Source organism: Salmo trutta, chromosome 23 (genome assembly GCF_901001165.1).
Source record: "Salmo trutta chromosome 23, fSalTru1.1, whole genome shotgun sequence".
Classification (NCBI taxonomy): Eukaryota; Metazoa; Chordata; class Actinopteri; order Salmoniformes; family Salmonidae; genus Salmo; species Salmo trutta.
Window position 1 is genome coordinate 13,698,068 of NC_042979.1, and position 24,799 is coordinate 13,722,866.

A 24,799-nucleotide genomic window follows, 5' to 3' on the forward strand; every position below is an offset into this window, starting at 1 on the left:
AGTCGCAGCTGTGAAGAATTGAGTGCGTGCGCATTCACGCGAAGGGGGGGAGAATTCTGGCAGGGGGGGGGCTTTTCGGCACAACACCGGAACATCCGCCTGTTGGGGACTCCGCAGAGAATAGTCTGTGGTCTATAGTCTCAAAAATATAGTCTGGCCAGAATCACCTTGACGACATTTGCCCAATGACAGCGCGCACGCAAATTGAAGCGGCCAATCGTAGTATCCGGCAGTAAAACAGAAGCGCATGTAATTTCTGCTCCTCATGATATCTACGATGTTTTGTTTGTCTGCGTGATAAAATGGCATATAACACAGATGGACGGAATGTTATACTTGCCTTTACAACTATTTACAGATGACTATTCTAAAGCGAACTGTGGAGGATGAGCGAGGCGGAAGCCTGTGATGGGTGTATCATGGTAAAATCAGAGGCAAAGAATATTTAATGCGATCCTGAGCTTTTTCTCCTGTGCTGGACAGGGACAATTTCGGCGCATCTTGTCCCAGAGCAACGCGCCTTTCTTTCTCCCATTCAAAGGACTCCCCTCCTCCGTAACAGCAGCCCACCATGGCCCTGGTAACCCTGCAGCGCTCTCCCACCCCCAGCGCAGCATCCACCGCCAGTACCGCCACCACCAACGCGGGGGAGGTAAGTGGAAACTGTCTAGCGCGGGGGTTGTTCGCTATAGGCAGCGCCGTGGAGGAAACGCCGGGGATGCGCCCGATTCCCACGTCCCTCACCCACTAGGCCCAGCAGAGCAGAGAACGCTTTCAGCTGTCAATAGAATTTTACAAATGTTGTGACTTTTTATTTAACACGGCAAAACAGTTTTGTATGGACATTGTTTAATAGTTGACTTCCTGGAATCCGTGGCGTTTAGAATGGTTAACTAGTCCAGCCCCGCGACGTTAGCTTGTAAACAAAATCTGAGCTGGGGATTAGTTACTAGAACAATGCATTCATTGCGTGTGGCAACATTTTATTTGTGCCTTCAGCTTGTGTGGTTTAAAAGACAAATATGCGTTTATACAGTAGGTACTTTAATTAAAGTATGAACTCAGGCTTTTGCACATTTTGAAAGTAATTTGTTTAAATGAATTTGCTTTGGCTGGCATATGGAATAGAGTGAGATTGATCAGAATAGTACAACTAGCTACTTGCCTATTAATATGCACGGTTACATCACTAGTGAGCCAGGGATGCTGCGGTTGGTACCCGCTCGTTTTAATGGTTCAACTCACTGTCAAAATACTACGGTGGCAGGTGTGAGCTAATATTTCAAAACATATGAGATCATAGATAGTGACCTGGTATGGCCAGTAGAGAGCGCTGATACACTGTATTCAATGCAAGTGTATTGAACGTTTTTAAAACCTAAGTTCAGTTAAAACATACACTGTAGTACATCTCTCCGGCTTCTGATCTCCCTAATAAAGCATATGATGCATTTTTTTTTATATATATATATACCATGACTTTCAAAGGCCAATGAACCATTATGGCTTGAATTCCCATCGTAGCAGTCAGTCGCGCACACAAACACACACATGGCTGACTGCTGCAGAAATGATGTCATACTAATTACATCATTAAAGATACTGCTGCAGAAAGGATTTCATACTGAGTCGGTGACCTACAGTATAATCCTGTGTATTCCTCTCTTGTATACCTGAAAGTATCTAGAGTATGTTGCTACGAGGGATTGGATTAGTTTGAGCTGTCGGATTAAATAACCTCTTCGACATCACCACGGGTCAAGCACAGAGTTTAGGCCTATGTCAGTGCTCTTTTGGCCACCATAACTTCTGTAACCTTTCATGGAACACCGACAGAGTTTTATGCGCAGATCTTACTTGATGCAACAAACAACCACAATTACTCTGCCCTCTGTCCTCTGGAGTTACAGCATTGCTCTAACTGTTACTTTACAGTAGGCCTTAGGTCTTTATTTAGTTACTTGTTCACATCAATCAAAAACACCATAGTAATGACCTATATACCCGAATCTTTAAAGGGAAGGATTCTCTCTGATGTCCCCACCAGTCGATGGGAATCCTCTGAGACATTGTACTGTGACATTGTGATGAGGTATTATAGCAAGGTCAATGAAGGGAGCATAGGACATAGCAGGTCATAATATGGTCATGTGCTGCTGTTGCGCAATCCATGCTGCTGTACTGTCTGCACAGCCATGATGGAAGGATTACTGGTTTGTGTTTCTAGTGGGCCTACAGCATATGTAACATTTCTCTTTGTATTTGTCTTGCAGGATTTTGGGAGTGATGATGACCGGAGAGCAAATCAGAGGTAAGCCCCCCCCCCCCCATATTTCCCTGAGAAGCTGTGCATGCCCAGACATTAAGGATGCAGTAATGTTTTGGAAGGATCTGTTGTGCTCCAGTAGGGGGAGGGGTGGTATACATTGGCCAGGAGATCGGTGAGTATGTTTCCCAAAGCCTATGGATATTGACCCCTGACCCTGGTGTCAGTGGGAATTCCAGGGTTAGGTTACAGCAGGAGGCACACAGAAATGTCCTGGTGAAATAACATGGACGCTTGGTGCTGAATTACACATATTGTAGGTCTATGTTGGTCTGGATGAAGAATGTATTATTCTTGCGTTAATGTTATATCCATTAAAAAACATAAACTCAGCAAAAAAAGAAACATCCCATTTTCAGGACCCTGTCTTTCAAAGATAAATCGTAAAAATCCAAATAACTTCGCACATCTTAATTGTAAAGGGTTTAAACAGTGTTTCCCATGCTTGTTCAATGAACCATAAACAATTAATGAACATGGAACGGTCATTAAGACACTAACAGCTTACAGACGGTAGGCAATTAAGGTCACAGTTATGAAATCTTAGGACACTAAAGAGGCCTTTCTACTGACTCTGAAAAACACCCAAAGAAAGATGCCCAGGGTCCCTGCTCATCTGGGTGAACATGCCTTAGGCATGCTGCAAGGAGGCATGAGGACTGCAGATGTGGCCAGGGCAATAAATTGCAATGTCCGTACTGTGAGACGCCTAAGACAGCGCTACAGGGAGACAGGATGGACAGCTGATTGTCCTCGCCGTGGCAGACCACGTGTAACAACACCTGCACAGGATCGGTACATCCGAACATCATACCTGCGGGACAGGTACAGGATGACAACAACAACTGCCCGAGTTACACCTGGAACGCACAATCCCTCGATCAGTGCTCAGACTGTCTGCAATAGGCTGAGAGAGACTGGACTGAGGGTTTGTAGGACTGTTGTAAGGCAGGTCCTCACCAGACATCACCGGCAACAACGTTGGCTATGCACACAAACCCACCGTCGCTGGACCAGACAGGACTGGCAAAAAGTGCTCTACACTGACGAGTCACAGTTTTGTTTCACCAGGGGTGATGGCTGGATTCGCATTTATCGTCTAAGGAATGAGCGTTACACCGAGGCCTGTACTCTGGAGCGGGATCGATTTGGAGGTGGAGGGTCCGTCATGGTCTGGGATGGTGTGTCACAGCAACATCGGTCTGAGCTTGTTGTCATTGCAGGCAATCTCAACGCTGTGCGTTACAAGAAAGACATCCTCCTCCCTCGTGTGGTACCCTTCCTGCAGGCTCATCCTGACATGACCCTCAAGCATGCCAATGCCACCAGCCATACTGCTCGTTCTGTGTGTGATTTCCTGCAAGACAGGAATGTCAGTGTTCTGCCATGGCCAGCGAAGAGCCCGGATCTCAATCCCATTGAGCATGTCTGGGACCTGTTGGATCGGAGGGTGAGGGCTAGGGCCATTCCCCCCAGAAATTTCCGGGAACTTGCTGGTGCCTTGGTGGAAGAGTGGGGTTACATCTCACAGCAGGAACTGGAAAATCTGGTGCAGTCCATGAGGAGAAGATGCACTTCAGTACTTAATGCAGCTGGTGGCCACACCAGATACTGACTGTTACTTTTGATTTTGACCCCCCCCCTTTGTTCAGGGACACGTTATTCCATTTCTGCTAGTCACATGTGGAATATGTGGAACTTGCTCAGTTTATGTCTCAGTTGTTGAATCTTGTTATGTTCATACAAATATTTACACATGTTAAGTTTGCTGACAATAAATGCAGTTGACAGTGAGAGGACGTTTCTTTTTTTGCTGAGTTTAGTATAACTATTATCCAATAAATTGGCCCTCAGCCTTGATCGCTTGCAAAAGGGATGGAACATCACACGCCATTGCAGCCCATTACAGTAGTACATGAAATGTCCCTATCAGAGGACCCTTCTACACCTAGATGTAGGCCTAGTTGTATCCACTGTAATAACAGTGTTAATGGTTCAAGCCAGAGTTAACATTCCCATCAACCGCTATCATACATTCCATCAAACCAGAAACACTATCCAGCTGTATTGCAGAGCTGGGGGTGAGTAGCACAGATGGAATCCTCTGCTCGGCTACAGCAGGATGTGATGTGATGTAATGGTCTTGTTTTGTTCTAGATTAGACTGTCAGAGTTTCTTGGTAAGAGAGGTGATAAGACCTATTTGGCCATTGTAGTAGGCCCAGTGTTGGCTGCACACTCTGTTCTCTAGTCCAACCTGACTGGGCAAGGGAGGTTTGAGCCTTACACAACATATTCCCCCATCTGGTAGACATGATACATACAGGGTGTGTTGAGATTCTAACATTGACAAGGTAGACTACATTCTTGGTGGCACCAGGCAGATAGAGGAATGTTTGAAAGGTGGGATGGAGAGACATTTTGATGATGTAAAATCTTTCGTGCAGAGCTGCTTCTGCCTGCTCTCTTGGCAGAAGAAGCAGGGAGGATGAGGGAATTATAAAAAACACACAAACTAAACCAAATGATTGATATGAGGGGTTTTGAATCAAGCATCATTGCATGTTCTTTTTTAGTTAAAAGGCTAAACCAGGGGTTCTCAAAGTGGAGGTGCTGCAGGGGATCTGCGGCCAGATCAAAAATAATAATAATTTTATATTTAATATTGTTTTTATATTACTAACAGTTTAAACCAATTTTGTCCAAGGGGTCTGGAATACGTTTTTAGAGGGTGTAGGATTGCAGGATATTAGCTTTAAAGCTGCAACAACTAAAAAATCTCTCTGCCCCATGATGACGTGTAGAATTGCAGGACATTTATTTGTTTGAAAACTGCAACATTCTCTCTCCGATGCCAAGAGGCGGGCCTTTAAAATGTTCCTTCCCAGGGCCCGAGACTTGGTTCGTCCGGTCATGCGCTGCTGAAGTCATAGTAAAACCTTTTATCTAACTCAAGTTGTGTTCTGATTATGAGGGGATCCCTGATGAATTTGCTATCACAAAAGGAGTCCCCGGCCCCAAAACGTTTGTGGACCCCTGGGCTAAAACAAAGACTTTTGAGTTGATAATGATGGAGTCACCAACCCAGAGACTCGCTGTAGGGCGGAATAGTCACACCATTGCTTATTGAAGAGTCTGTTTTGGAAGCGGCCCAGCCCAATCCACGTTAGACCTGCTCATCTCGTCCTCTCTCAGTCCTGTGGACCCGGTGATGTCAGCGAGTCTGCCTCTCTGAGCAGGTTAGCGTTTTTCATCATGAATCTTGTTCTTTAGGCTGCTCTGCAGTTGTTACTAGCTAGCACAGCCACAAAGTCATACATCTGACTATAAACCTAACCTTAACCACATTGCTATCCCTAATGTCTAACCTTGAATGAATACCAAAAAGCACATTTTTGTTTTAAAGAAATTTTACAATATAGCCAATTTTGACTTTGCAGCTGGCATATCTAAGGGGAAATGGCTCAGTTCTGCCTCCAGGACAAGACTCATGACAATAAACTTCAACCTGCCTTCTCTGAAGGCCATACTGTATCAGTCAGGCAGAAAACTGATCCACGTTCAACCCTCTAGCAGCCTGAAGGTACTCACAGCACCCTGCTTGCCTCAGCCAGAAACCCAAAGTACCAGACAGGGTTATGCAACAGCTAAGGAGAGCGCTCACCTCGTGTGTGTGTGTGTCTGTGTTACATGCAGGGACTTAGAAAGGGGAGATCTCCTTGGTATGTGTGTTGTCTAACTAGTAGCTTTCTTAAATTGCTTCAGCCTCTATGTTTGGACTATTATGGACTTGGATGTGTTCTGTGAACGAGTTGTGGTTCATACAGAGTTGAATATGCCACTCAATGAGTAGTATGTTTCCTTTGGCTCAGTGTCTCATCAGAGATCCTCTGGGATCCTTCATGTCAAACAGCCTCCGCTCTACAGACGCGTGCTTTGTAGACTGAAGCTGAGCCGAGCTAGATTCCCTGCCACCCAACCCAGCCAACGCGAAATATGCTTGAATAGAGCTTTTGTGGAGGAGTGTTGCGGAGGGAGTGCTGATTGCTCAAGCGCGCTGTGAGGAAGAGATAAGCAACAGAGCTGAGCAGACGCAGCAGAAGTCTGAAGACTAATCCTCACAACCCAGACGGACAGGAGGGAGAGACAGACACACCAGACCAAGACAGGATACATGATCAGACTAGTTCAACCCAATCTACACCTTTTTACATGAAGAAAAAAAAAAAGAAACCCAAGGCAATCTTGGCTATTGTGCTTCAGAAGCCAAATGTAGTTTTTGAGGCATAAAATGGTTGTGAATGTAATTTTTGCACATGGATGTGCTATGAAGCTATAATTTGTGAGGAAGCCAGTAGACCAGAACGCTACTAAGGGAGAGATCCAGTAACCAGCATCAGGATGCATCTTGTGGTGGAGCCCTCGCAGGAAGCCATGCTTACCATGCTGCCTCACTTTGTGGAGAACGCAGTCCTGACTCAGAGCGAGATCTACCGAATGTAAGTCCTCAGCACACTCACTCCAGGAGAGGCAATCCTAAGTGTTTCTGTCACTGGCATTATTACCTTGATAAGTGGTAGCAAAGATGGTTTGAACGGTTGTAACTTGGAAGTGCATATATTGTGTGACCTGCATTTTCTGTTATTAGTCATTGGTAAAACAAAGTGTAACATCCATTTTTATAGCTCTGTGCCTTTTTATTGACAACTTATTTTTCTTAGACATAAATACAAAGTGTACTTTAATTATGCATTTGATCGTGCTGTTGGAATTGCTTACGGGTATTGTTTTAATTGCTGTCTAGATTCTTGAGTGTTCCTTTTTAGACGTCTACTGTTCCCAGCTGTCTTAGGGACATGGGTATTAGCTCTGATTTGTTCTCAATAATAGTGTAATGGACAGATCAACAGTAGCTGGAGCATATTTGATTAACCTTTAGGTCTATACATCCACCTGTCACTCTTGTTTCTGGATTGTGATTATTGTTGCAGTACATCCCATTTAGAGGACTTTGGACATTTTGAAAGATGAGCTACATATTCTGTACCCAACTGATTTCCTATGGTACCCCACTCTCTGACCTCTTGACCGAGGCCACCCTCGTCATCATCGTCTTTTCAGGACATTCTGAAAAGAAACAATACGATGTAACAGCTGAACAGAAACAAAAGCTCTTGTGACGGACCCACTCTGTCACACCAGTCTTTGTGTGGTGGCAGAGCGAGAGGGCAGCTTGCCTGTTAACAAAGCCCAGCTCTGTTCCTTTTGGTCAATGTTATGGCCAGTGACCACTTAGCTCTGTTTCTCCTGGACATTGTGGAGTCCAAGGAAAACCTAGCTTTTATCCGGGGGTGGTCAGTGCCTCCAGCACAGGGCAGTCAGGAGAGCCCATCCCTGGCCAGACAAGGGAGGGATGGTGCTGGCTAGATAGGGGACATATTACAGTGGTGGGCACAATTATCTGCCCCCCTCTCCCGCCCCGAAAGGTCAGGGGACCTAATCATGTTCTGTCAGGGGAATATTTCATCAAGGAAAGGTCTCTAAAGTCTGCTGACATTCACTTACTGATGAGCTCGGAATGTCCTTTTCTGCTGGTCACTGAACCTTTGAAAAGCAATTAACAGCCATCCCACCCTGTCTCTTTCTCTCACTGTAGCTCTGCTCCCTGATTCTGCCCTCGGTACATTTTGACATTTCCAGGTCATTGTCTCCATTCCTGGCTCTAGAGAAAAACAGTCTCACTTATTGATAAGTGAGAAGAATACTGGACAGTTCATTGAACCACATCAACCTTGTGATATTCTGCAGTAGAGCTTCCACATTAACTTTCGATGGCTGTTTTACTCCAATGAAGTGAACTCACTGGTGTCTGTCAAAGACATGGGAAGTAAAAGTAGGCTGTGGCTGAGTAGTTTTGCGACAACAGACATTCTGTTCATCTGTAGACCTACGTAAATGGAGCACAACAAAACGGGGAAGGGAGAACGGACAGGTGTAGAATGGAGTGAATGTTTCTAATGTCCTCTGAGTAGAACGCAGTAGAAGTACGGTCTGCCACAGACACTGCTTAAGCTGTCCAAGCAGTATAATGATTTGCCCAACACGCTATTTAGGCTTTCTGATGATCTGTTGCCTACTTACAGTACAGTATGTGCTCTTTCACTTCTCAAACGAATGCTTCCCCATTCTCTGTTACATCATCAAACCACTGGATACTGATGCAGTCTGAGACGTCTGTAAACCCTGTTTTCCTGTCTGCTTGTCTGCCTGTCTGTCTGCCTGTCTGTCTGTGTGTGTTTCCCTGTCTGCCTGTGTGTGTTTCCCTGTCTGTCTGCCTGTCTGTCTGTCTGTGTTACAGCCTCAGCGAGAGCTTCTTCATGGTCAAAGGAGCTGCCCTTTTCCTGCAGCAGGGCACCAATGCACAGGGACCCAAGACACCCACACACCACAAACTCGCAGGTAACTACAAACACTCTTGGCACACACTGAGCCCGTTGTTCAGTGAACTGTGACAATGCCACTGCTAAAGCTCTATGCAAAGAAAAGGTCATATTTGCTGAGGTTGGCTTGGCTTTTGTGGTTGAGCCTGTGTTTATCCCATGTTCACTGAATGATTACCTGGCCTTTGATTGAGTGCCCTCAAGGCAGGTATTGCTTTTAGCAGTAAAGGGGCTTTGTAGATCCGGTTTTCCACATCCTGCTTGTTTGATTTTCCCATCAAGATGTTACATAAACTCGCCAAGCTGGACTAACCAACCCGCAGTGCAGCTGATGTTACCTCGGTGGTGTGTATGTACCCGTAGGCATATGTGTGTCTGATACAGCATGTCTCATAGCAGGGTTGTTGTTGACATTTGTTCGATTGGCGAGTGCTATCCCTTCATTTTGGTGTCCAAACACACCCCTCCCCTCTCCTCCCCTATGATACGCAGGTTAAACACAAGATCAATGTGAGGAGCATTCCGGATTCCTTTGATTACATCACCAGGCGTTCAAGTCAATGCTGAGCTCTGATAAACCTGCCGTTTGTCTGTGTGTTAACACATATGATTGACTGTTTCTGCATGTTTGCATCAGTTTAGCCGAGGGTTGTACTTGAGATTAGATGTTCTGGTACACCATTCCCGATTTATTTTCATGTCCCGTCATGAGCTGTTCAGGTTTTGCCCTGCCGTGTGTAACTTCTGTACAGATGTGTGTTGCTGTGGTTGGAATTGGATCAACCTGCAGGAGGTACCTAAATAGGAACCTGGATAGCTGAGCCGGAAATAGTTCTACAAGATATGGCTGATGGGTAGATTGGTTTGATTGATCGGGACACACCACCTGAAGCAGCTGGATTATGGTATGTGGTCCTCTTCTCTCCCAGGTGACTTACCTCAACACCTGCAGGTCATGATTAACACCCTCCGCTCTGAGGACCGCATTAAACTGGTGAGTCAAATCCCAACAAATGTACTTACCATCCATATTGATTGACGCACAGATGCTACACAGTGTAACCTATTCCTCCTGCTGTACCCCAGGCTGTACGGTTAGAGAGCGGTTGGTCTGACCGCGTGCGGTACATGGTTGTGGTCTACACCAGTGGTCGCCAGGACACAGAGGAGAATATCCTGCTGGGGATGGACTTCACCGATAAGGACAGGTACCCGTCTTTCCTCCTCAGCCAGCAGTGATGGACTACAATGCGGTTTGTTGTTGTCTTAGAGAAATGATTGATTCCGTTGTATTATTCCCAGTAAAAGCTGCTCTATCGGGATGGTGCTACCGCTATGGAGTGATGCGAAGATCCATTTAGATGGAGATGGGTAAGTGCTGCTCTTCTACATTTACATTTTAGTCATTTAGCAGCCGCTCTTATCCAGAGGGACTTACATCTTAAGATAGCTAGGTGGGACAACCACGTCACAGGCATAGAAAGTACATTTTTCCTCAATAACATGGCTGTCAGTAGTTACCCCCCACATACGTATACATGGAACTTCCTACAAAGATACGGTATGTGTCACACGCAGTACATCCCACAGACAATCAAGCTGGATTCACACAGTCAACCATGAAGTATCTCTGATCGTTAAGCCCGTTCAAACGGCTCAGCCCTGTAAGGGACGCAGAATGAGTTACTTTGCCCTCCAGTGGGCAGTACAGTGAACTACAGCCGTTTTCATCCCTCCATGTGGCAGATGAGCTCTTGCTGAGCTGTTAAAGTCATCCCTCTCTCTATGCTGGAGGAATGTTCCATTGGTTTGTTTCCTGAATAGCATCCCGAGCCACTATAGCTCAGCCCCGTTTGTGTTCTCAAACCACTCTCTCTCGATCTCTCCCTCTATCTGTCCATGAACCCAACCTAATCCTTCATCCTCCCATCTTCTCTCTCCTCAGAGGATTTAGTGTGACCACAGGAGGACGAACACATGTCTTCAAGCCTGTTTCTGTACAGGCCATGTGGTAAGTGTCTGTTTTGTGTTTTTAATTCATACTGCGTTTGGGTACTTCAGAATATCATTTTCTGGTGACCTTACATTCCCTGAAACCATAGTGACTGTCTATGGACAGTACTGTAGCACCTTGAGCTTGTGGTGTTGGTTTCATCTTAATATCAACAATCAATGGAATGAAAATCCTAAACTACTAGTGGAATTATTCAGGCTGGTAACACTGTGATGCTGAGAAACGCTGGCAGTGTCCATGCACCATCTACTGGTCAATAGACGTTACAATTTGTTTTCATTCTGAGCAGACTCATATTTTGCTCTGGATTTGACAAGCCGCCTTAATAATGTGCTCTGAATTTCCTGCCGTCATTAAAAATCAATGATCCAAAGACTGACTCTCCATGTGATTAGATCAGTAGAATAGCTACTGAACAGTTGCTGTTGTGAACCTGTATTATGACTGAGAGCTTCTGCTACCGGCGTGTCTTCAGGTCTGCCCTGCAGATCCTCCACAAGGCATGCGAGGTGTCTCGCAGGCACAACTACTTCCCCGGGGGCATGGCCCTCACCTGGATGGGCTTCTATGAGAGCTGTATCACCTCCGAGCAGAGCTGCATCAACGAGTGGAATGCTATGACCGACCTGGAGACCACGCGGCCCGACTCACCTGCCATGTTCGTCGACCGGTAAGACCTCACTCATCCGATTTAGTCAAATTCACTTCAGTTGATTTTAGTATGATTCATTTTCAGTTACATTACCAATCTCAGAAGGTACTGTATGTCCATTATTGTGTTAACCAGGCCTTTTCTGTTGAAATGAAATGTGCTGGTTACATTCATAATTGTATTAATGTATTGACGTATGTTGAACAGGCCAACGGAGAGCGAGAGAACAGAGTGTGCAATCAAAGCCAAACTGCGCAGCATTATGATGTTCCGGGACCTGGAGAATGTCACTTCCAAGGAGGTATTGTCACCTCCAAAAGTATTGGGGCAGTGACACATTTTGTTGTTGTTTTGGCTCTGAAATGATACAATGACTGAGGTTAAAGTGCAGACTGTCGTCTTTAATTTGAGGGTAATTTCATCCATGTCAGTTGAACTGTTAAGAAATTCTAGCACTTTTTGTACTTAGTCCTCCCAACTTCACTTATATGTATGGTATAGTACCATGGTGCAACCTAATACCTGATATGTGCCCCCAGATCCGTGTGGAGCTGGAGCAGCATATGAGCTGTAACCTGAAGGAGTACAAAGAGTTCATCGACAACGAGATGCTGCTGATCCTGGGTCAGATGGACAAAGCCACACTCATCTTCGACCACCTCTACTTGGTAATAACCTTTCTTGACATCCTAATGGTCTCTTTGTATCCATGAAGGAAAAAGGAAACCTGCACACTGCCCTTGATAGTATCACTGATCTTTAATAAGCTTTACGTATCGGCCTCACGGCCTTCGTCAGAGCTTTTGTGAGTTTAAAAAAAATTAGCACCCTTATGTAGACCTAGCCCCACCCACATCCGTTCCACGCATCGAAAGGGGTTGGAGGCGAAGGAAAAAACAAATAAGTGCTACTAAATATAACAATATACATTTCATAAATATTCAAATAAAGTGTGTAAATAAGACATATTAAACACGTCTGTAAAACCACAATGAGGACATCGACCTACCGAGCAGGTTTTCATCAGTCATTGGGTACATTGTACGAAAAACATCAGAGTAATCTTAAATAAGGATAATTCATGTTCAAATTCACAACATAACATACATAGGCATTTTATTATTAAGTCCTTTAGGAACTAATGTCTGGAGGGTGAAAATCCCAAAACATTCTCTTTTACTCAGAGTATTATTAATATCACCTCCCCTGTCTGATATCTTGACTTTCTCTATTCCACAAAATCGAAAGGTAGAAATGTCATGTTTTAGGTCATTAAAATGTACTGCGACTGGATAATCCCTGTCCTTTCTCCTGACTGAACTTTTATTATGTTCAGTGATTCTCTGTTTGAGAGAACGAGAGGTTTTACCTACATAGTAGAGCCCACATGGACATTTAATAATGTAAATAACATGGGTGATGGAACACGTAATAATGTCATTTATTTGAAACCGTTTTCCTGTATGTGGGTGGCAGAAATATTCACACTTCATCATATTGTTGCACTGTGCGCATCCTCTGCATTTATAACTACCATTTGGAAGAGGGCGTAAAAGAGCCTGGCTGATTTTCTTTTGTGGCTGGCAGTTGGCATGAACCAATTTATTGCGTAAATTGCGACCTCACCTATAGACAATAAGTGGTGGATTTTTAAATTCAGCCGGCAAAGCTGGGTCCGATGATAAAATATGCCAGTGTTTCTTGACCGCATCTCCCACTTTTCGCGAGTACAAAGTATTTGTGCTTGTGAACATTTCAGAGTGTTCTTTAGCTTTACAGGGTCTTTTTTGTAGCAGTTCATCTCGTGTTTTTCCCAATGCCAAATGAAGAGCTTCATCCATACATTTTGGAGAATAGCCTCTTCTTAGAAACCTAATGCGCATCTCCGCTGCTTGTTCTAGATAATCCTCTGTGGAGTGGCATATACGGCGCAGTCTGAAAAACTGGCTTCTAGGAAGTCCTCTTTGTAATGACTCAGGATGGAAGCTGTCCCCCTGTAATAGAGTATTTCTGTCCGTTTCTTTTCTATACGGAGTTGTAAACAGGGTTCCATTTGATTTCTCAATCCACATATCGAGGTAATGAACACGTTGAGTGTCACATTCAATAGTGAATTTGAGATTGGGGTCAATGTCATTGAGTGGTGCCATAAAATCTGACCGCTCTTGTTCAGTTCCTTCCCATATGCAAAAAATGTCGTCAGTATATCGATACCACTTCAGGATTTTATTCAAAAATTGATTTTCGTTTTCATTATTAACAAAACGTTCTTCAAGAAGACCCACATAGAGGTTAGCATAGCTCTGAGCGAATGTGGAGCCCATCAATGTTCCATTCGTTTGGAGGTAGTATTCATCATCAAACCTGAAATAGTTACACGTCAAAACATATTCAGCCAGCTCTAGAATAAAGTTTGTTGGTGGATATTTGTTAGTGTCTCTGTCTCCCAAATAGTGAGCTAGGGCTGCCAGCCCCCCACATGGGGAATGCTCGTATATAGACTCTCCACATCTAATGTGACCAAAATACAGTCTTTTGTTAAACCCGTTATTGGTGAGATCTTGTTTATGAAGTCTATAGAGTCTTTTACATAAGATGGCAATGCTTGCACATGAGTTTTAATGAAAGAGTCTACAAAGATCAACAAGGGCTCTAGCATTGAGCCTATTCCTGCAACCACTGGTCTGCCTGGATAATTGCCTAGTTGTGTTTTAGGTTTGTGTAATTTCGGTAAAATGTACAGGCATGGACGTATGGCACATTTGCAGCAAATATATTCAGGTTTTGAGAAGGTGGTTTAATAGGGCTCCAGATTAGAGCATATTTCCCTTTGGAACACCTTTGTGGGATCAACACTCAGTTTTCTATACAAACGTTCATTGCTCAATTGTCTCTGAATTTCTTCTTTATATTTTTCATAGTCTAAAACAACCACAGCACCCCCCTTATCCGCAGGTTTAATAACCAAAGAGGAATCTTTCATTAATTCATTAAGTGCCTGTTCTTCTGTTCTAGTGAGATTCTTCTGAATGTGGTTTGTTTGTCTCGTGTGTATATACTGACATGGCTTCTTGTTCGACTAACCTACAATAGGTATTAATCGAGGAGTTGTTAACCATGGGACAGAATTTGCTTTTGGGCTGAAAATGGGTACCAGTACTTTGATGCGTTTCTAGGCCCGAAACAGTGTTTTGCGAAAACACATGCTTAAGTTCAATCTTCCGAAAGAATTTAAACAGATCTACTTTCATATCGAATGGTTTATCTGTACATGTAGGTACAAAAGAGAGGCCCTTAGATAACACAGGGCGGCAGGTAGCCTAGCGGTTAAGAGCGCTGGGCCAGTAACCGAAAGATAGCTGGTTCGAATCCCGAGCAGACTGTGAAAAATCTGCCTATGTGCCCTTGAGCAAGACACTAAACCCTAATTGCTCCTGTAAGTCACTCTGGATAAGAGCATCTGCTAAATGACTTAAATGTAAGTACAGTCCTCCTCGCTAACCTCTGAACTCCTGCCACACCTCTCACTGTAACCCTGGTGTTACAGTTCATTTCACCCCTGTAACCTGACTAAGTTGTCTTGATGTGCATTCCTTTGTTTGTTTCTTCTCTAGGGCTCTGAGTGGAATGCCTCCAATCTAGAGGAACTACGGGACTGTGGGTGAGTGGGCGTCTCACAAACACTAAAGCTATGTCTAGAACTGCTCCCTAACCACCAGCCCTGGCTCACAAACATAGCGTTGTATTATTCTGTCAAGTCATTGTTGAATCTCTCCTTCAAAAGACCTACCAATACAAAAAGGTCTGTTGTTAGAACATCGCTAGCACCACTGAACTAAAGACTGACATGTTTTTTTCTTTCTTCTTGATGCAGTGTGGGCCACATCCTCAACGTGACCAGGGAGATAGACAACTTCTTCCCGGGCACGTTCACCTACCACAACATCCGGGTGTACGACGAGGAGGCCACAGACCTGCTGGCTCACTGGAACGAGACCTACAACTTCATTGTCCGAGCCAAGTGAGTGCCTACTTCTCAAAACAAACTGAACCCTACTCCTTGAACGGCTAACATGTATGGGAGCATGTGAAGTATTCACCACAGAACATCAATAAAGGCAATGTAGGCTATGAAATAGTGGCTAGTGCCTCTGTCTTGGCCAAAGTTATCCTATAAACTATGTAGACAGCCTAGTAACTATGGATAAGACATCTTCTAAATGAGCAGGGTTTCAATGTAAAACGTATTATTGCCCCACAGGAAGAACCAGTCTAAGTGTCTGGTCCACTGTAAGATGGGTGTGAGCCGGTCAGCCTCCACGGTCATAGCGTATGCCATGAAGGAGTATGGCTGGACTCTGGAGAAGGCCTACAACTTTGTGAAGCAGAAGAGGAGCATAGCTCGGCCCAACGCTGGTTTCATGAGGCAGCTGGCCGAGTACGAGGGCATCCTGGACGCTAGGTGAGTCAGTCAGGGTAGACTGGGGTACCATACAGGTATACCGTAAAACTTAAATTAATAGCCCAGGTGTTTATTTGCTTCAATCACACACAACCGGTGCTTATTAGAGACAGGCTTCTATTTGAGCCAGGCTTGTATTTCCTTAATGCACACAATTTTTGCTCAATAAAATGTTGGAAAGACTACCACATTTGTTTGTGACCAAATATGACCAGTATAAACCTTTTATAATAACAAATCCATCGGCGATCCGACTTGCGAAGACTAGGCTGCATATCATCAACCCAATTTTGTACTTTAGCACCATTCTCACTCGCTGAGCCGACCATGTCAAATCACACCGCTGTCTCCTTTATCGTCTTTTGCGCAATCTTTACGGTATGGAAGTTCAATAGTAAACAATTCACTTAGACCCAGCGTTTATTTGAAATAGCTGTTTATTTGCTGAAATGTGTGCAGTGGCCCGGCTATTAAAAGGGATAGACGGCTATTTGTGACTCAGCGTTTTAATTTAAGTTTTATGGTATGTAGGTCTGTTCAGGTATACAGTGCCTTCAGAAAGTACCCCCTTGACTTTTTCCACATTTTGTTGTGTCACAGGCTGAAATTAAAATGTATTTAATTGAGATTGTGTGCTTAACAAGTCACAAAATAAGTTGCATGGACTCTGCGCAGTAAGTGTTTAACATGATTTTTGAATGAATACCTCATCTCTGTACACCACACATATACAATTATCTGTAAGGTCCGTCAGTCGAGCAGTGAATTTCAAACACAGATTCAACCACAAAGTGAGGTTTTCCAATGCCTCGCAAAGAAGGGCACCTATTGGTAGATGGGTAAAAAAAAACAGACATTGAATATCCCTTTGAGCATGGTGGCGTTATTAATTACACTTTGGATGGTGTATCAATACACCCAGTCACTACAAAGATACAGGCATCCTTCCTAACTCAGTTGCCGGAGGGGAAGGAAACCTCTCAGGGATTTCATAATGTGGCCAATGTTGACTTTAAAACCATTACATAGTTTAATGGTTGTGAAAGGAAAAAACTGAGGATGGATCCACAACATTGTAGTTACTCCACAATACTAACCTAAATGACAGAGTTAAATGAAGGAAGCCTGTACAGAATCCATCCTGTTTGCAACAAGGCACTAAAGTAATACTGCAACTAACTTTTTGTCTTGAATACAAAGTGTTATGTTTGGGGTAAATCCAATACAACACATTACTGAGTACCACTCCATATTTTCAGTCATAATGGTGGCTGCGTCAGTCAGTCATAATGCGTCAGTCATAATGGTGGCTGCGTTCAGTCATAATGGTGGCTGCGTTCAGTCATAATGGTGGCTGCGTCATGTTATTTTATTCGCCTTTCAGTAGGACAATAACCTATAACACAAGGCCAACTCTACGCTGGAGTTGCTTACCAAGGCTACATTGAATGTTCCTGAGTGGCCGAGTTACAATTTTGACTTAAATCGGCTTGTAAATCTATGGCAAGATTTGAAAATGGCTGTCTAGCGATGACAACCAAATTGACAGAGCTTGGAGAATTTTTCAAATAATGTGTTAATGTTGTACAATCCAGGTGTGCAAAGCTCATCGAGACTTACCCAGAAAGACTCACAGCTTTAATCACTGCCAAAGGTGATTCTAACATGTATTGACTCAGGGGTGTGAATACCTATGTTTTCTGTATTTCATTTTCAATACATTTGAAAAAATGTCTAAACATGTTTTCACTGTCATTATGAGGAATTTTGCGTAAATGGGTGAGGGGGGGAAAACAAATCCATTTTGAATTCAGGCTGTAACACAACAAAATGTGGAAAAAGTCAAGGGGTATGAATACTTTCTGAAGGCAGTGTGTAACCAGCTGGGCCTTACGAGGAGTCTCTACCATTAATTTACATTCTCACTCCACTGCAGTCATGAGGTATTCTACCTAACTCGCTGCATAGAGATCAGATCAAATGTGACCGTTAAATTACCACAGTAGCTGTTTAGACGGGGTCAGCTGAGTTAAGCTATCTGTAAGGTTATTCGTGTATTATTAGCTTGGTAGAGAGACTGCAGATAATGACTGAATGTTTATTAGTGGCTAAGCATCTCATTATGTCTATGATGTCTGTCTGTATACAATGCATATGCTCTGTACACATGGTCATTCTAACTCCGTCCCCCCCTGTCCCCCAGTAAGCAGCGCCACAACAAGCTGTGGAGGCCCGAGGGAGGGGAGGACAACCCAGATGAGGCGTCTGGCCAGTGCTGTGGTGGAGAGGAGACTCCCGTGGAGGGTGAGGCCTGGGGGGGAGAGGGCTGCGGAGCCTCCCCCTGTCGGGGCTTGGGCCTGGAGGTGGAGCCCTTGGACCCCCTCAACTACAACTACTACTTCAGACGGCTGTCGGACACGGCCCTGGACAGCGAGCCCTCCACCCCAGTGCGCGGCCCTCCCCTGCTGGGCATGGAGAGGGTGTTTATTGAGATCGAGGATGTGGAGAGGGACGCCCTTCTGGAGGACGAGGGATTCCCCATGGCCCAGCTGGCTCTGCCCGGGGAGGGCACCGCCGCCCAGACCTGTGGGGGCCGCCTGGAGCCCCTGGAGGACATGAGGCTAAGGCTGGAGTTCAGCACGGTGGAGGAGGAGGACGAGGAGGAGGCGCAGAAGGAGGAGGCGGAGATGGCCGCCCTGGCTTGGACTCCTGCAGGAGGAGAGGGAGCGAGAGAGGACGAAGAGAGGAAGGAGCAGGTCAACATGAACCGCTTTAACAACGAGAACGCCAACAACAGTAACCGCCTGGCTGCCAAGCGCAGCTGCCCCGCTACCTTCGACGTGAGTGGGGCAGTCAATAGCTACCTGTATCTATAAAAATGGGGGTGTAAAAGTTGGGTTTATTTTGACTTGAACTGGCTTGGGGTTAAGGTTAAAATATTAAGCTTACATGAGGGTAATTGTAATGCCCAATGCTTCTGTCATTATTCGATCCCATTCATTTCAGGGACCAGCATCTTATTGGTGTCATAATATCTGTGTTTTATTAGCTTCGAGACCTTTGTCTGACCATGCATTCCCTCCCTCTCTCTGTTTCTTCTGTTTAGGACAGTGCTAGCACTGGAAACCCTTACAAAGTGAAGCCCTCCTACCAGTCCTGTAAAGACTGCCAGCGTCTGCCACCAGGGCGGCGCTGTGAGCGCCCGGCAGGAGGCCGCACCCACCGCCTTAACCCCACACGCCACTGCGGGGTGGTCCCCACCATCTCCATAGACCCCCCTGGCACCCACTTCACCAACACCCCCGCCCCCCACTCCCCCTGCACCCTCCCTGCCACCATTGCCCGCCTGGAGGCCTACCGCCAGCGGCTGGTGTCGCCCATGAGCTGCGAGGAGCTGCCCCGAGACAGACACTGCTCCCTGGAGACGGAGGACATGGACGAGCTGCAGGAGGATGAGGAGGAGGAAGAGCATGAGCCAAGGCCTGGCAGGGAGGCTGGGACCGGAGCCATCACGGAGCTCACGTTTATGAAGCTCAGCCTGGACGGGGAGAGGCCAGCAGGTCAGTCTCCTAGTGGGGGGGTGGAGTTGCAGCCTGCTGGGGTGGAGTTGCAGCCTGCTGCTGGTGGAGTGGAGCTACAGAGGACAGGGCTTGAGCTGGGGATGGGGCTGGTGAGGCAGAGGGCAGAACAGCTGGAGAGGCTTTCAGGCTTGGCCATGGAGGGTCCACTCTCAGGGGCTGAGCTTGCTGAGCAGATGGACCTGCACTTGGCGGTGGAGGAAATGGAGGTGGAGGGGGATGTTAGGATGCATTCTGAAACCCCCATTCCATCTACCAGCTGCACGGTCACAGCCGCAGACCCCCAGATGAACACCACCCCGGTGTCGTACCCCCAGGGGTCCACCCAGACCTGGACCCCCGTGTCCTCCCCCCACGGCTCCACCCTCACCCGGAGCTCCAGCAGCGACAGCCTCCACAGCAACCGCGGAGGACACCAAGGCCTGGTCCGGCAGCGCACCCAGGAGATAGAAACCCGCATGAGGCTGGCCGGCCTGACCGTCCCCTCCCTGCTCAAACGCTCCAGCTCCCTGGCCAAGCTGGGAGGCCTCACCTTCTCCACCGAGGACCTCTCAGACCTAGCTGACGATCAGGCCCAGCTGTTCTTCACCGAGCCACCAGCCTGCCCCTCCACACCAGGGGGAGAGGAACCCTCTGAGCCCCCATCCACCCCCAGGAGCTGACTGTTTCCAGTGTGTCTCCTCCAGACAGGTTCCGCAGTCAGAACTTAGGGAGCAGGTTTGATGGAGGAAGTTTGCCAGGTTTGCTAGAGGTGTCCTGGAGACATGCCTGGAGATTCCTCTGTCTCTTGAGACATATTAACAGCATGTTGGCTGGAAGAAAGAAAAAGAACAACACAATTCCTATTATACATACATGTACTGTCTGTTTTATCAATCCAAATAAGAGATACTGTTGGAGAAGGCACTCTCAATGGAGCTCAATGAATGTGTGCAACTGAGCCTCTGCTTTGATTCGTTCAACATCTCCTCATGTGCCCCTGAACAGACTGACTGTTGAATATTGAATCCTCACTCACTGTATTTTCCTTGTGCGTTTTTTTGTGTCACCGAATAACGACTTCATCATATGAGCATCTTCTTGCCTCTTCAAGCGAAGCAGTGTACCTCAGTCGGAACACAAGCATCTCAAGAATATTTTAGTCCATGACTGTTTTTGTTGACTTGCCTCTCTTCTCAATGACTGGCTCAGCCAGCCCTCCTCCATTTTGAGGTACTTCATGAAGTAATGTCTTGAAAAGTGGTCAATATTCCATTCATGACCGTATAGTGTTACACAACGTGTCCTCATCGCCACGGCTACAGCCTCTTCTTGAGCAATGCTATGGATGATGGGAAGAAACGCAGAAAGAGATAAAATATTGACTAAATCCCATTTTTCATTCTCTCCTGGATTCGTTTGTTTCTTTGAAGCAGTTTAGAGGGAGCATATAAACGTTGGATTTGTTTCGTTTTTGCCACAGCTGGCATTTCACCACTACTGTGCAATGGCAATAGGTACAGTAGTTCAATGATCTGATTGAGAACTCATCATCCTTGTATGGTTTGAGAGGATTTGTGGGCAACTGAAAGAGTTCAAATCATTTCGGGATTGGATTTCACAACGCTGTATTACTCTACTTTACCACTGATTAGTGCTCTGTCCCCTCTTCTCCAGACCAGCTGGAGTCAGACATACTGTGTCTGACACCATATCTATCTTCCATCATCTCTGCATCACTCTCAAAAGGCAATCAAATGCGTTAGGTTCAAGTTTTTCTGATGGCATTCCTCTTCTATTTATTCTCCTCCCTATTGACACACATTTGTGGTATTGCACAGTAGATGTAGGAGCTTTGTGAAACCGGCTTTATTCAACTGTCTTTGTGCCAGAGCAACATTGAACTACCTTTACTTGTACTGTAAAAAAAAAAAAACGGAATCGTTGCCATACATTGAAGCAGAACTACTGTATAAGTCATATTTGTTTGAACAGCTTGTTTTTGCTTTGACAGACCTGGGAGTTCCAAATGTGTCTGTGATGTTAGCAGCACAGCGTAATGGGCTTTAGCTGGATCTGTTTGGGAAAGAGCCAGCTTCTCTCAGCCTTTTGCATTAGCATGGCAACACTAACAGCCAAACAAGGAAGTTGAGGCATTGGAAGGAATGGACGATTATCCACCGTCATAGTTTCTCAGAAAGGGGTTACAATTCTGCTTTCTGTTGCAGTCTGTAGAATATCAGTAGCTAGCTACTAGAAGTTTTAGTTTATTTACAGCAGACATGAGACACTTCCGAAGCTGTGTGTAGAGCAGCAGTACAGTATGACAGGCCAAGTCTGACTGGAGGCTCTGCCATCCCGCATGCTGTTTGACCAATCTTAACTTAACCCCTATCAGTTAGAGTATTTATTTAGTATATGTTCTAATTTGATAAACTGGCACATAATATACAGGTAGTTGACTTCTTTGTGGCCAGCCTAAACTTACTTTGCCCCAAGGGTGTTATTATGCTTTTGAAAGTTGTTTGGCTGTTTATAAACTAATGCATTTGGCATGTTGAGTGTGCAAGGATAATATGTGTGATGGTGGCAGTGTGTGTGTGTGCAGGCGCATGCATATATCAGGAGTTTATTACCATGGTTGTGACAGTAGTGCTATGTGAAGATGGAAAAGCTGTCTGTGTATGAGTGCAAAACAACTGTTACCCTTTTAAAGTAGGGGGATCAATCAACTTTTTTTCAATTGAACTGTACGTATGTCATTGCCACTGACGCAATGGCCTATACTATATGTAGACAAGATTGCTTTTGTTTTGTGATAACAAAAGCAGTCTATGGACAAAGTATGACAGAAATCCATGCTGTGGTGTAGTTTCCCTAGCACTGTTTCCAAGTCATGGGCCCCATTTTATTAGATTTTTTTTGTGCATCATGTTCAAAACATCTATAAGTGACTTTGAGTTTCTCAATCAATTTTGGATACTTTCGGATGATTTGGACATGATACGCTGAAAAAGCTAATATCGGGCCCGTGACTTGAATGGGATTTGTGCCACAAATGCTAAAATGTTAGCATGTAGAAATGGTGCCAGAGTAACTAAACCAAAGAATGGATTGCTGTCATACCTTGTGCATAGACTGCTTACAGGGTAAGGAAACCAATGTGTAATTTTGGTGCGCTATCCCTTTAATCATATGAGTGGCTCTGCATTTGTTATATTAGTAACTATTGTCAGTGTTTGTTACTCAGAGGTACTGGTCAAAGCAAATTTGCATTTAATTTGGGTACAAGCCACATTAATGGGTTGGGTTCTGTGGTCAGTGAACACTTTGTGGCGTTTGAGTTACTGCACTTAAGGCACTGGATAAATTTGCCTGTGTTCACTGGTGGGTATTCAATTTTAAAGAGGTTGCCTCACAGGAAATACAGTTATTAGAATGGAATAGGAATTAGTAGGGTTTTAAATTGGGATTTGTCTACAAAACTGCCCCCTGTCCCTTTTTTAATTTTTATTGAATCTAGTTCAGCCAATCAGATGTCTAGCACTTGAGGTCACCATATATCATTTGGGTTTGCGCTTTATTCCTACCCACTGTTATAATGCCTTCATGTAGCTGTTATAAGCATGATGTAACTTCTGACATAGCAGGTTATTAAAGGTTTACAGAATACCCTATAATATTAGAAAGAGTGGAATTAGATCCCGAAAGTTCAACTATTTATTTGATGACACTGGTGTGGTGAAGACATTATTGTAGAATCTGTTTGGTTGGCCAGTGGTGCTCAGTGTTACGTCATGCTCATAGCAGTCAACAGTAGGCCATATGATGGAGGGTTTAAGTGCTGTCAAAAGGAGTGTCTTGAACTAGTCCGTCACAACTGATGCTTAAAGCTACTGCACTGTTATTATTTATGTTTTTGTTTTTTTAATGATTTCTACATAAGTGCCTTAACCCTGGCCTTAGCTCTGTCTGTCCTAACCTCGTCACAGGCTTTGCAGAGTCATTGTGAATGAGTGTATCCATGGAAACGCCACTTGCCCTCTGCCCCCAAAATAATTACCCTGATGCCCCTCGAAAGCGACATCTTGACACACACGGAGTACACAAGCTCTCACTCCCACGTGTATTTGCTTGACAGGCCCATCAATTGCTATTATTTTGTTTTCTATTATTGAGACCAAAGTCTGAGGGGTTTATTTGTGCAAATGGGTACAGAACAAAGTTTTATATATACATTCCCAGGCATCTTAGGGTTCACCTGCCCTTACTGACAATCCTTAAACTGGTCAATGCTTTGAGAGTGAGACAGAAAGCTGGGTATAGAGACACTGAGACATAGGGAGAGGGGGAACTTATTGTAGTTCATGTCAAGAGTACAAGTTGCCATCTTTCCCTGATATTCATTCCTTACCATCAACAAGTGTTAGAGATGTTTTTGCATATAAGGCATAAATGAATGAAAACTCCTAAAACATACATCATCATATTGAGAGTAAGTTTTGTTACATTGATTGATTGTTTTTGTTATATATTTTTTACATTTTAAGCTGTAACTTATTCTTTGCACTATGTTAATGTGTAATGCACTTTTTAAAATGTTATTTTACATTTTGTTAAAAGGATGTCCAGTGGATGTGAATGATGGAAATAAACCATTTCCTCTGCATAACCTATCTGCTGGCCTGTAGTGGATCATACTTAATGGAGAGGAGACAGTCCCTCTTCTGACACTTGCATTGCAACTACATGCACATAGACCATTGGTAACCAATCTTTTCTGAATCACACCACATAAGAAACAAAATTCTAAGGCTAACTTTAATCTGACTTTCCTGCATCAAGCAAAATTATGCCTCAAAGGACAGCCACTCTACTAGGCTATATTAAGCAGCCAGTTTGAAGTTCCATGTTTCCTCCTCCACACTGCGTGAAGCAAACATTTTCTAAAATACAAGCCATTTATTTATAGTTTTAAATACGGTTCACTGGAATCTTTGTTATGGTACCCATATAATGACTGATTTGTGTTGACCTCTTATAGACCTTGCAGAGTTTCAGCTTTATATTAACTAGAAGAAAGGACTGATAGTCTACTGCTATGCGTCAAATTGCAGGGATGTGCAAGGAGGGTTTTGTCTCTTGTGAACAGCAGTATATGTTTGCGTTAGTGCTTTTGCATGGGCTTGGTTAAATCCACAAGGCAGAGAATTCTTATTGAGTTAGTCAAATTAAGTCATTCTGACATCACGGGATGGGCAGGGATGTGCAAGTAAGCAAAGGAGACTGACAGTGGAAGGAGTACCTCCAACAAAACTACTTTAGTCCTTCACGGAAACAGGCTAGACA

The 24,799-nt window shown here is 44.7% G+C and overlaps 1 protein-coding gene across 2 annotated transcripts; it reads left to right on the forward strand.

The window, feature by feature from the left end:
• Window positions 1-103: 103 nt before the first annotated feature.
• Window positions 104-24,126, forward strand: LOC115159395 (protein phosphatase Slingshot homolog 1). Of its 2 annotated transcripts, XM_029709057.1 has the most exons (16): window positions 104-422; window positions 542-652; window positions 2,274-2,311; window positions 8,684-8,784; window positions 9,695-9,759; window positions 9,852-9,973; window positions 10,068-10,136; window positions 10,711-10,776; window positions 11,255-11,449; window positions 11,639-11,732; window positions 11,971-12,099; window positions 15,046-15,092; window positions 15,306-15,452; window positions 15,693-15,893; window positions 18,097-18,733; window positions 19,000-24,126. In XM_029709057.1, exons 2-16 carry the CDS (start codon window positions 572-574, stop codon window positions 20,131-20,133), a joined length of 3,126 nt encoding a protein of 1,041 aa, XP_029564917.1. In that variant the 5' UTR covers window positions 104-422; window positions 542-571; the 3' UTR covers window positions 20,134-24,126. The 2 variants fall into 2 exon arrangements, with proteins under 2 accessions (XP_029564917.1, XP_029564918.1); XM_029709058.1 differs by lacking the exons at window positions 104-422; window positions 542-652; window positions 2,274-2,311 and adding an exon at window positions 6,014-6,824.
• The last annotated feature ends 673 nt before the right edge of the window (window positions 24,127-24,799 follow it).